Genomic DNA, 13,543 nt, shown 5'->3' with positions numbered 1-13,543 from the left:
CAGATTCACTGGTGGCAACATCAGGTTGCTGTGTTGATTCTCCGATGACAAAGAGGAAAGCGTCCTCGGTGTTTAACCAGCTCCGTCGGGGTCAAGAATGCAGCCCGCTGGCGAGGGAACAAAATTCCTGACACAAGTGATCTCCCCTCCCTCCTTTTGAAGTGGGCCAGCGCTCCGGGAGCCGCTGCGGGTCCCAGAGCGCGGAGGCTCCCTGAATCTCGGGGTCCCTGCTTGTGTCCCAGACTGGCCTAACCTGGAGGGTCACTTAAAGTTTACTTTCTCAGAGACGCCGGCCCGCTCAGTCATTGACGGAGCCCAAAGAAACAGAATCCATGCAGCTTAAACTGTTGGGCGGCCACAAAAGGAGGGTCATCTCTCTCTCTCTCTCTCTCTCTCTCTCTCTCTCTCTCTCTCTCTCTCTCTCTCTCTCTCTCTCATATAAAGACATGGATAGAAGGACTACTGTAGTATTACTGTAGTATTACTTAGTTTTACAGTGAATGTTTATGCCACAGGGTTTTGTGCTTTCGATAAAAGATTTTTTTTTTTTAAGAGAGATAGAGAGAGAAAAAACTTGTCTCCAGCCTTCTATAGCCTGATAAGCAGCAGCGACTGTTCTTCCTTAGGGATCTAACTCTTCATAGGCTGAGGTTCTAGGGTGCAACTTGTTCATGATTACGTGGGCTAGTATAAAATTATTATAATAATTAGGCTATTATTATTTTTGCTGCGAGGCCCTTTTTGTCACTACAAATTAACAGATTCAATTCAAGTCGTCTTTTTTGTGAAATGGAACAAACAATGAATGGCTTAATCATAAACGAAAGGTCACTCGCTGTGACCAAAATAAAAGGGCGAGTCAAGAATTAATAAATAATTAAAGCTGTGCGTGCATTTAAATGCAGGAGAACGTAAATGGTTACATGTATTTCATTGTTACTTTTACTTTCCTGAAATGTGTTTTGCTGCGTTTTCCCCTGAGATGGACCATGACATGTTGAGTAAAGAGTCACATAGCCGGTCTCTGAAGAAAAGGACAAGTTCACCTTCTGACACAACAACAAAAATATAATCTAATAACAACAACGGAACTATAATACAGTAAATATAGGCCTGCTCATTTCGTGGTAAATGTATAGGCTGTAACTGTCTAAGTGCCAGGTTAAATGTATCGAGGCTATATCTTTGAAGAGTGTAGGGGGAATTGATTTTATAACTTTTCGTTTACGGAAAAGAAAAAACCTTATTTAATAAATTATTTATTTATTTATTTACAAACGTTTTTGTTGTATTTGTTTGTTTGTTTGTTTGTTTGCTTTTCCAGCAATGGCCCATTCAGTCCGTGAACCATGTGACAATAACAGTGGTTACTGTAGCCTATATTTTGGTAGACCCGTGGCCTGTCTCTGAACTCTGCTTCAGCTATGAAATGTGATTTTGCGCCCATGTTTCGTTATGTTAGGCTATTTTGTACCCCAACACAGGCTTTGTTACTCTAAAAGATGTTTATTTAGTAACTGGGAAAATGTTTCAAAACGTCCCAGGACGGAAGAGATTGTAACATTTAGTTATGTTGCAAAAGGGAATTATTCGGAATTTGATTCATACGAACAAATAGTGAAGGAGATCTGTTATGGTTGTCAAAGGCGGAGTTGTAAACCTTTGATTCCTCCCATCATGAAGAACATCTCCTGATGGACTGGGTAGAAATGCTCCTTACATTTCCAAGAAAGAGGCTGTGAACATAACTGGACAATTTTGAGGTCAAATTTCTGATTTAGAAGATGATAATAATAATGTAAAATAATGTAGGGGAATAGCTGCAACAGAACAAACATGTTACAAAGTGACCTAGTTAATTCACATAGAGAGCTCGCACACACATGAACATGGATTGGACAAACATTATTAAAATGGCACAATAGTTTGCTGGATTACATTTATTATGTATTTGCGACCATTCATGAAACTCTCCTCCAGCTTCTGGAGTTTGATTAGCCGAAATATTTTCTATGAAGCTATCTATCTCACATTTGTTGGTTAAGCTTGCTTTTTTTGTAGCCGTGTTGTGTCTCTTGTGGGCTTTGCTTTTAGCTAAATAGTTGTTTGCCAAACAGTCTGTGCAGTGAGTCTGTGCAGTCGTGGCTAGTGTCAATAGTCAAATACATAAGCTGCTATTGGGGCGACAAGAGTTTGCAGTGATGGAATTATAACTAACAGAGAGAGGAAGAGAGATTTTGTTCCTGGTCCAAACCATCCAGCCATCCAGTGACAGAAAGACAGACACATTTTGTCAACTTAAAGGTGCAATGGATACAGTGCAAATACTCCAACAAGTCACATGACACATGCAGACATCATGTTACTAAAGATGTATGACCACGACACTCAAGCAGTCCTCACATTTATAAAGCTACTTTGTTGAAGGGACACAGCTCCTGTCCAGAAGTGCTTTCTGCAGTCTGAGGGAACATGTCTGTCTGCCTGGGCAGAGCCTGAAACATGGCTTGAGGGGAGCTTATGTCCCAGTGAGGGCTTGGTGTGGGACAGCATGGCTGCTGAGCTCAGAGAGGTCCACTCATCATATTTGTGGATGTGTGTTTTTTTCAGGTATTTGTTCCTGTAGCTGAATGTGAGCATGGTGAAGAACCACATGTTGCAGTAGAGGAGGACACCCCAAAGCCCCACCCTGGATGGATGCTGGTGTCACACCCTCTCCTTAGCATTAGGCGCTAGCCCGGGGCTAACTTTAGCCTAGCACCTGTGATTAGCTGGTTAGCCACCTAGGTAGTGCTGGCACATGAGGCAAATTTCACAAAAGAACCTCATTGTCACTAACTCACCAAGCCCTGATCTTAAATACTAGTGTTTGTGTCACAGCAGCCATTTTGATATGAAATAGCAGGGTAAACACAGGTGTAACTAATGACTCTGATTAAGGCCCTCTTATACTGAAGTGGACCAGAGCGTTTCCAGTGAGCCAGCATGCACTTATGGCTAATACTGGCTCTTACCATCCAGTGAATTTAAACCACTGCTGTAACATCGATTGGTAGAGTGTCTCCTCTTAGACGGCTAACTGTTAAAACACTTGCATTCAAATGAGCAATGGCATCTGTGCATTGCGACTCTACATGATCCCTTATGAAAAAATTACATGTGCACACACATGTCAAATAAAACGTGGTTTTGGAGTGATTTTCATAACATGTGGTCTGACACCACATGTTATTATTTCACATGTGAAAAAGCAACATTAAAACCACATGTGATTGTTTTCACAGGTGGGAATTCTAGTTCAGAAACCAGCAACATGTGAAAATACTAATTCCACATGAATTTGTGTGACCAATGTTCTTTTCACATATGGAAATTTTCAATCATGTGAAAATCTCTAGTTCACATGTGAAAACTGAATCACTGAAAAGCAAATGACATGTGAAAAGTTCACGAGACATTATTTTCTTTTCACGTGAATTTTGCCAGTCACGTGAAAATGGTAAATTCACATGTGAATTCAAATTTTCACATGCAAAAAGGCATATTTCGCATGTGACATTTTCATAAGGGCTGAAACTGATTTAAAAAAAAATTATATTAGGACATTAGGGTAGCCTACTGACATTAGGAGAGAGGTTTAAGAGGTAATGGCGTCCATGGTTACCGACCCATTAGGAGCACATAGCCTAAACAATGTTTAACCATGACATTTCATTTTACATGAGCCTGTCATTATCATATGCACCTCAAATGTAACTTACAAGACTCATCGAACATTGTCAGGGAAAGATGACAAGTAATGTTTGTGGTTAATGGGGAACAAAGTCCATTCAGGGTCAGGAGACAGAGTCCTAACAGGCCGCCATCCTGGGCAGTGGCCCCATGCTGATGTTTATGTTTCAGTCAGAGCTGGAGGCTGTGCTCGGGACTCTGCATCAGAAATCTGAGTGGCCCTGGAAGCTGTAAGTTTGCACCAACATGAGAAAACCACTGGAGTCTGAACTGTTGCCCCATTCACACCCATTCACTTCTTTACTCACTTTCACCTGTTGTGCCAGGGGGCGCTCGTGAGGGGTATAGTTTATTAATAAACCTCGGAGCAAACAAAATGTAATACCAAGGACATTATCAGTGCACTTAATAACAAAACATAATTTTTCAAAATAAGAAAACAGAAAAGAGTTTATAGGTTAAATTCAGCACTTCGTAGGTTAAAGCCAGAATAATGATATGGAATAATTTATTAACAAATATAATCAGTAGGCTATTTCATAATTAATTGTTTTTCAACTGTTCTAACTGTTTTGTGACATTAAGATGAATTTAACATGGCATTATGATTATTTATTTATTTACATAATTAATCAGTATAATTAGGCCCATTCACTGAACCAATATGCTTGACACGTCAGAAAAATGTCAGATAAACGCATAGCTGTGACCCATAACAGGAAACTGAAAATGAATGCGCTAACAGGAAATCCTACTCAGCTAGGCCCGATTTATTTATTTATTTTTGTATATACATTTCTTGAGCATTTGCGTCCTCGTTTTTAAAATAGGCTACAACAGTATTTGGAGAACCATTCTTGACTAAAATGGCCTGTCAGATGTTCAGTATATTAATATATTATATTGTAATATTGCGTATTACCATATGTACTGCAAGGCTTTTTCGTTTTCTTTTTTTTTTAATATATATAAATGTATCTCACCCTGCACCTTGCACCTTTTAAATTTGCCTCCTGAAAAAAAAAAAAAAAAAAAAAAAAAAAAAAAAAGTTATGGAGAGGTCCTATAAAAACCTGTGGTATTCGGATTATCGGCAGCATGGGATAAAGCAATAAATGGGCCAGTGGGGGCTTGAATGGGTGCAGTGGCGTGAAGGGGAGTAATTATAGCTTCATATTAATTGTGTTTTTTCCCCCCAACACACACACACACACACACACACACACACGCACGCACACACAGTGAACAGAGGCGCTGGTGACATCTAGGAGGGCCAAGTCTTTGTGCTGAACACTTCAAGTTTCAAAAACAAGGCCAATTGAAGCGGCGGAGCTCAAAGCCGGCACCATTGTAGGCGAACACATTGAGTTTTGATTGGGGACAATGGTGTTTCTCAAATTTCTCGCTAAAAAAAAGCCATACTCCATCTGTGATCTCAATGAGTGCCTATTCATGAGCTTCCTTCTTTTCTGCGCCATTCGTTTGTAAAAGGAGGCAGATGTGGAGGGATAGAGCAGGGGAGAGCGCATTTTAATTGGCTGGTGTAGTGTGTAGGTCTATCTCTCTCTCTCTCTCTCCCCCTCTTTCTTTCCTTCTCGCACACATACACACGCACACACTCTTACACACTTATTAGCCTACAACTGACTAGGCCCCTAGAGAATTGTTGCTTAGATTAGATAATGGAGTTATCATTATAGACCACTATAGGCCTTGACTAGCAGAAGGGAGAGTCAGAGAGCCCAGTAATCTCGTCGTGTTGATGAATACTTGTAGCCCATTCAATAAAGCAAAGATAATCCCTGCCAACCTATCCTGGGGGCACAAGAAGCGGCATTTTCAGTGTGTGAGTGTCTCTGTGTGTGTGTGTGTGTGTGTGTGTGTGTGTGTGTGTGTGTGTGTGTGTGTGTGTGTGTGAGTGTGTGTGTGTGTGAGTGTGAGTGTGAGTGTGTGAGTGTGAGTGTGTGTGTGTGTGTGTGAGAGAGAGAGAGAGAGAGAGAGAGAGAGAGAGAGAGAGAGAGAGAGATGGAGAAGGAGGGGGCGCCTGAGTGCTGGCCAACAGCTTTGGCAGAGAGGGACCGCTCCAATCTTTGAAATATTCATATGCCATGGCAGGGTTATCCCCCATTTACAAATAAGTGTTATTCTAGCGGGTGAAGAGTGAGGCTGGAGAGGCCTCTCTCCCTGCCTCTTCAGCTCAAGTGTTTGTCCAGGAGCAGCACACGACTGCCTCTTGCTTCTGCTGAAATTCATAGGCCTGCAGCCGCTCACTTTGTTGATGCGCTTCTCACGGCATCACGGGCTGTGGCTGGGAGCTAACGCGGTTAATTTGCCTCAAATGATAAAGGGAAACTACTTCGTTTGAGCCTCCACTTCTAATGCGTTCAGTGGAGAGTAGGCCTATTTAAAAGCGGATAACCACCATCGCAAATTATACAGACCTGCTCGTTAGCCAACTGATGGTGTGATGGAAAACAAAAAAGGTATCATCACCTCCTGTCAAATACACCCCCGGGTAATTATATAAATGGATAAATACATAAATAAATCAACACTCAAGTTAGTATAAGTGTGTTTGCCCATTCAATGCCCCCCATGTTCATTAACCTACACTACATCATAGGCCTTTCACTGTTTTCTGTCTTCAGTTAATTTAAATGCTATTAAGATTTGCAGAGATTTGTGTCAGCCTCAAAAGTTAGGTATGAAGTGCCCAAACAAAAACGGAGGTGAAGTGAGTTTATGTGGCTTCCCCCTCCCCTACCTCTCTCACTCCGCCTTTAAAGGAATGCATTAGTCTGATCCATTTCCCCATCGCAATGGGGCCGGTGTGAACTGCAGGTTAACAGCCTCATGTCTATAAGCCCAGGCCTACTTGGTGAGCTCGTCAAGCGTGTAAATACTTCCCTTGAAAACCCGTGCGTTTCTTTTTCCGCAGCCCCTTGTATAACTGCTACTCTAACCTCTGCCTCTGTTTGAGAGACCCGGCTGCTGCAGCGGGAGACCCCAGGAGGGGATCCGGGCCCAGCCGAGCTGCAGGCGGGGCAGCGGCAGTGGGAGAGGCCGCTAGAAAGCCGCACCAGGGTGCAGGGCAGCGGAAACATGCTGCTACATATGTTGGGTCAAGCATGGCCTTTGTTGTGATCTTAAAAGGGTGTAAAAACCCACTCGTCTGTAGCCTTCCTGAAAGAAATGAAAGCTTCGCATAGGTTTTTTGATGCATAGGCCTAATGAAGTGGTTAAAGAATGTTGGATTTTTTCTGAAGTGCTCACAGCCACTTTTAATTGCGTGGGGGGCATTTTTAATTGGCCCAAGGAGAATAATAGTAAACTTAATCCTTATGATAAAAAATCAACTTTTCATACTCACACCTACAATTTACGAATAAACCACACTAATCAAAAGGATATACTATGCCTTGGTTATGAGTTTATATTATTCTGAACATAATAGGCCTCCTTGCACTGGCATAATGAAAACTAATTTCATTACGCCAGTGTTTAATTAAGTCCATACCCTTTAGATTTGAATTTGAACCGCCGTCCCAAAGTCATATAATTCTGTGGATGGACAAACAATCACTTGACAAGTCCAAACAACTCAGAAAAATACACATTTATCAATATGATTACATGATTATCAACACAGGAAAAAAAACGATGCGTAAAAATAAAGGGTCATAATAGGAAAACTAAGCTGCTCTCTTCTCTTTTTCTTTTTTGTTGTTCCATATGCACGTGCAATTATGTGTGTTAGAAATCCAACACCCTGCTCCTACAAATGCATGTTATCGGGTGGCCCATTTTATATTTAGATCATTCATCAGATCCCTCCTGAGGTGAAATAATCTTTCCTATATAAGCGTCTGGCCCACTCCGCAGTTTTCCGACTATCACTTTACCAGGACAGGCAATTTCATTCGAGAGCGATCGTCGCTCATGCAGATAATTACTTTGAATGTCAAAAAGATGTAGTTTTAATATCGTCTCTATTAGCCTGTTGGCTAGGTAATTAAGGTGCAGATGACAGCGGCGAGGGAAACAGATGGCATTTGCTTACAGTGATTCAGAAAGTAAACAATGAGTCTGGGAGGGGAGAGAGGCAGGGCTGCACGACTCACTGGTGCAGACTGAGCAACCATCTCTTTCTTCAGCAGCCTCTCCTGTCGCCAGTCGCTGTTCACTAAGACTGCTGCTGGAGTCCTCAAAGGGGCCGCAAGGCGCTGATTTAAAGAAAAAAAATCCATAACTTTTTAATCTGAGTTCAAACAGCTGCATAAATCATCTGCGCCGCTGACAGGTGAAGAGGCAGGTGGTTTGCACACGTTGCCCTTTTGTAGCTTTTTAGCCTTGTTGGATGTCTGGAAGCACCACACTATTATAATTACTCAGTTAATATATGCAATAATACGCCGAGAACACAACCAGTGCAGAGCTCATTTTATCTAACCAGGCCAATAACTTATACTATAAAAACTAGGCTACGCTATATAAAAAAAAAAAAAAAAAAAAAAAAGGAAAAGGAAAAAAAAAAAGAAAAAAGAGAGAGAAAGCTTTAATATGTAAAACCTCATTTCTACCACTAGAACTTTTTAAATAGCCCAACATGCTGGTAAAATTATACTACTGTTGACAGGAGCTGTTTATGCAGGCTTTGTCAGAAATGAATGAATGCAAAGTGAAAAATGAAGTTGAGATGCCGGAGCCCAGATCCCCATCTCGCACTCACAAGCTGTAACTCCTTTCCCAAATTAGAGATAGGCCTATATTTACTGTAGATTATAATGAATCTTGCTATTTCGGTTAGGCGTAGACACCATGAGGAACCTGGAAATTTAACTGAATTAGCCTAAATATATGAAGGTATACATCTTGATTTTATACGCATTTTTTACAACTATTGTTAAAGTGGTCTGGAAATATTATTATTATTATTGTTAGAATAATAATTATTCATAATATTATTTGCTCGTACGCCATGATACGGTTAACACGTTAACCCATCTTTAATCCGAAATTATTATTTCACCAGGCAAACAGGGGAAATATTTATTTAGCTGAGAATAAATTAAATATGATGAAGAGAATAAAACATTATAATATTATGAAAACGATTATCAATATAATTACTCACAACACACTGCATTGTCAAGAAACTGCATGAAACTGGAGTCGATGATCACAAAAAAAAAAATCAGTCTTTTAATAAATATGTTATTTTATTTCCAATGCGAATTTAACTAATAATTATTTTTTAAAGGCTGTGAATTTTGCACATGTGGAGCAAACAAATATTGTTTTTCATTGTGCGGCATCCATGGTCTCAAGCTGACAGGTGAAAATTAAAAAAAAAAAAAAAAAAAAAAAGTTAATGACAATCAACATTTGTAAATATGTCAAACAGAAGATCACAATTTGTGCATGGAGGTGTAAGATAATACTTTTCCTATTTTGCCTGGAGTCATTTTCAGCACACACTACTGAGTTAGAAAAAAAAAAATCAAAGACAGAAAGAGAGAGAGAGAAAAATACTTAATACTCGTGCTGATTGATGATCACATAACTCCACATGTACACAGAAAAAAATAGTATTTCTACCTGACTTCATTTATTGAAAATTAAATTCTGCACTACACGGGGTGAACAGGTCCAATAGGCTATAAAAATGTCTCTACACTGGACAATATAAAACAATTTTCCACATGTGTTAACCCACATTAATAATCATCTTGTTAAGATTACATGTTGTCTAGCGATCATAACTGAGGCAAGATTGCACTATCATTTGGACAAAGTTAAACAGAAAGCGATCCCCTATTATTTGGCCGAGTTAACCATCAATATGCTACACATTCTGCAGCCCATATAACCTGCGGAAAATTGACTTTATCGGTAAGAGCAAATTTTGCTTCTGGAATCAATAAAATAAACGATAGCCTACTTACCTTGCAGGTTGATAGGATTAAAACAGTGACGCCAACGACATCTTTATTTTAGAGAGGGAAATTTGACAGCATTGACTACACTGGGCTATATAGAATGAAAAAATAAAATAAAATAAAATAAACCTACATACAAGGGTTGTATTGTCTCATAGTAACAATGAAGTCAGCTGCTACAGAATATTTTGATGTTCTTTCAAGGGCTTAAAAGTTTTCCTTGTTCTTAAGCCTATGATTTAATATTTTGAATGTCCTACTTGACAATAGGCCTATGCAGCGCACAGGCTAAAAATAAGCCTGTGCCTACAAGTTTAACCCATGAATGAGCCTAACATATTCTTTTAAATCTATAAAATTCTTTTTGGGAAATATAGGGCATCGATTTGAGCTTTCCGGGATCCCCCTTCAGATTCTAAACACTTGATATTTGAAAAAGAACTCAGGTGGACACAGTTGAAAAAAGAAGCAAGCCAATCAGATTGCTCCTTCCCCCTTTGGCCAATGACAGACGCCACATTGTTGTCAAATTTGTCTAATGAAAACGTAGGAGCAACAATAGAGAGGGGAGAGAGGGATCTGTATCCACTGACAATCTCTGGAGGAAGTTAGTGTCTCAGGCTGCTGCGAGTAACAACCTCGGCTCCTCCTGGACAGTCTTTAACTTTATAACGAGGAGGAATGAGCGCTGCTCTCGGCTTCGGCGCTTTTGGATTTTAATTCGACTGTAACACCTTCAAACTTCGCCTCATCACACCATAACTCCGCCAGGCTTCTTGTACATTTCGGTAGAGTTTTAACAGTAGGTTTCTTGCTTGATTTTTTTTTGTCAACAGTCATCGCACCAACTTCACCTGTTGCCCAGATATGTTGAGAACTGTTCAGCTGGTGTGAACTGCTCATCATTATTACATTAACACGAGCTTGCGCCTGAAAGTCGTCGTTAAAACAGTGCAATTACTCTGTTGTTCACAGCGTTAGGCTGCATCAGTGAGGAACACGGGCATGGATCTGAGACCGGAGCTTCCCACAGCCTCCTCGTCCTCCCAAGTCCACCCCGGGGCGGCAGCGGCGGCCGCAGCAGCCTCCATCCCGGTGTCCATGGCCAGCAATCTCCTGCGCGGCCCTCCGCTCCTCCTGCGCGCCACAGAGAAGTACCCCCGCACCCCGAAGTGTGCCCGCTGCAGGAACCACGGCGTGGTGTCCGCACTCAAGGGCCACAAGCGCTACTGTCGCTGGAAGGACTGTATGTGCGCCAAGTGCACCCTGATCGCCGAGAGGCAGCGGGTGATGGCGGCGCAGGTGGCGCTGAGAAGGCAGCAGGCGCAGGAAGAGAACGAAGCCCGGGAGCTGCAGCTACTCTACGGGACGGCGGAGGGACTCGCCCTGGCTGCCGCCAACGGCATCATCCCGCCCCGGCAGAACTACGAGGTGTTCGGCTCCGTCAACAGCGAGACCAGCTCAGGTCAGTGGGCCAGCCGAGCTACAGCCATGACGTTTATGAAGTTAGCCACCGGAGGCAGGAGTTTAGTCATCTTAAAGTAGCTACGAGGCGTAGGGTTAGTTAGCTTACAGATTTGGTAGCTGCTAAACTGTGCATGTATTAATTAAACACCGCGGAGATAATTTTTTATCGTTTCTAACAAGCAGCAGGCTCGGTCTGAATAGTAGCCTAGCTAAAAACAACGTGGTTGCTATGCAACACACCGGGCTCTGAATAGTAATTTTCGGACCGCGCATTAATATTCAGATTTTGTAATGCGGTCACAGGTGTGCGTTTATCGAGTATTTTACGGCGTGACTCACCCATACAGCACTGAGGACTATAACAACAAGCTTAATGATGTAGGCCTAGGTTGTTCTAAATCGTAGATATCAGCTGGTGGGTTTGCTAGCTGTGACATTAAAATTATGTGTGAAGAGGAGTATTAATGTAACGTTATTTAATCATAAGAGACATAAGTAACTTGCAAGCCGAATTTGTTTATGTGCCCCCTGTTTAATGGCTGCTGTCTGAAATGGGTCAGTCTCTTTTGTTTTGTTAGTGTATTTAATTCAGTCCTACACATCAAGGCAGTAACATTGGTCTGTTTTTCCCTTGTAAGCCGACTTTTAATTGATGCCCCTCAGATTTATAGGTCCTACTGCTATGTGCAAGTGGCATATTTTCTGTGTCAAAGCAATAGACTGATTATTGGTTGCTGTTTATGTCAACAGATTCAAGCATCCAGAAATACGAGCTGTTTCCTAAGAGCCAGCTGTCCGCCGCCACCCCTCAGCAGACTGTGGGGAAGCCGGTGTCCACAGACGGCGACTCGGCACCGGGCATCTCCTCCCCAGATGGCCGACATGCAGGCTCCGGCTCGGAGAACGGAGACAGCGAGTCATTCATCAGCTCGCCGGTCTCCAAGCCCCTGAAAGACGGCGAGGAGACTCCGGGCTCTGTCAGCCCGCTTGGCTCCGATACCGGATCTGAGACCGACAAAGACGAGCAGGAGCCCTCCCCGTCCTCCACGGCCTCCAGGCACATGAACGCCATCGACATCTTGACCCGGGTGTTCCCCAGCCATAAGCGGAGCGTCCTGGAGCTGGTCCTGCAGGGCTGCGGCAAGGATGTGGTGCAGGCCATCGAGCAGATCCTCAACAACAGCGGCGCCCAGGGCCCCAACAAGGCCGGCTCAGAGGAGACGTGGACGGCCGAACGGATGCTCCAAAATGCCCACCAGCCTGCGCTCTCCTCCTCAGCCACGTCCACCCCCACCAGGCCCATGTTACCCGGGGCCATGACGCTGAGTAACCGCTCTGCATTTTCCCCGCTCCAGCCAAACGCACCGCACTTCGGCGCCGACCCCAGCACCTACCCGCTGGGCACCCACCTGGGACTCAACCCGCTGCGGCTGGCCTACTCGGCGCACAGCCGGGGACTAGCTTTCATGACGCCCTACTCCACCACCGGGTTGATGCCCACTCTGGGCTTCAGACCGCCGATGGACTACGCCTTCAGCGACCTGATAAGGGACAGGACAATGCTGCACAAGGAGCAGGGCTATGCCAGCGGCCTGTACGGCCCTCTGGTCAACAACACGCCGGACAAACAGTGAGGCGACCCCCTGAGCCTGGACTCACCCTGCACAGACACACATTCCCACCCAAATGAACATTGTATTTGTAGCCACAAGTGTTGAATGTTCACGAGAATTTCTGTGATGTGTTTTGGCTACGGGCTGCTGTAAATAATAGGCTTATTATCTGGCTTGTAGTCAAATGGTCTGAGAGGGAAACTAAACTCACTTAGCCTACGTGTAATTTTCAGAATTAATTTTATATGTATAAAGTTGTTGACGATATCCCCCTTGCCAATTTATGAACCCGAATATAACTTATGTCCTCGGTAAAATTAGCCTATGTGAAACTTAAAAGCTATTTGTGGCATAGTTTCCAAAAATAAATCAAGATGAAGCTGGTCAAGAAAAGAGCAACCAACTTAATTATTACTTAATTACTGTCATACATAAATGATAAAAAAACAAACAAACAAAACACTTTTTCTTTCTTTTTTTTTTTTTTTTTTTTAAAGAGGAATTGACCATTATTTCATCTCATCTTCTTACATAAAATAAAGAACATTTGATATACCAATTAAAAGTTTTGTCAGGAAGTTTTCGTTTTTAATTTTTTTTAAAATTGATATTATTTTTATTTTATTATTTTTAAATCTTACCAAACACAGTCAACATGTGGTTGGTCTCATAAATAAGGTACAAACAAATTATCCTCAAGAGGATCAAAAAACGACGGCTGCGTTTCTCTCATTATGCACACGCTCCTAAGTGCGCCCAGGCTTTGAATGTTGAAAGGGGCAAAGTTAAGTT

At 42.4% G+C, this 13,543-nt stretch overlaps 1 protein-coding gene across 3 annotated transcripts; it reads left to right on the top strand.

Annotated features, from left to right (window-relative positions):
- The first annotated feature begins 10,343 nt into the window (after positions 1-10,343).
- dmrta2 (DMRT-like family A2) lies at positions 10,344-13,143 on the top strand. Of its 3 annotated transcripts, none has more exons than XM_030049864.1 (3): positions 10,344-10,473; positions 10,647-11,136; positions 11,889-13,143. In XM_030049864.1, the coding sequence occupies exons 2-3, from the start codon at positions 10,677-10,679 to the stop codon at positions 12,770-12,772; spliced, it is 1,344 nt and encodes a 447-aa protein (XP_029905724.1). In that variant the 5' UTR covers positions 10,344-10,473; positions 10,647-10,676; the 3' UTR covers positions 12,773-13,143. The 3 variants fall into 3 exon arrangements, with proteins under 3 accessions (XP_029905724.1, XP_029905726.1, XP_029905725.1); XM_030049866.1 differs by lacking the exon at positions 10,344-10,473 and adding an exon at positions 11,551-11,553 and having other exon boundaries at positions 10,534-11,136; XM_030049865.1 differs by lacking the exon at positions 10,344-10,473 and having other exon boundaries at positions 10,534-11,140; positions 11,896-13,143.
- Positions 13,144-13,543: the final 400 nt, after the last annotated feature.

The sequence above is a fragment of the Myripristis murdjan genome, chromosome 4 (genome assembly GCF_902150065.1).
Source record: "Myripristis murdjan chromosome 4, fMyrMur1.1, whole genome shotgun sequence".
Classification (NCBI taxonomy): domain Eukaryota; kingdom Metazoa; phylum Chordata; class Actinopteri; order Holocentriformes; family Holocentridae; genus Myripristis; species Myripristis murdjan.
Note: the sequence above shows the minus strand (reverse complement) of the source record. Positions and strands in the feature narration are given on the sequence as shown.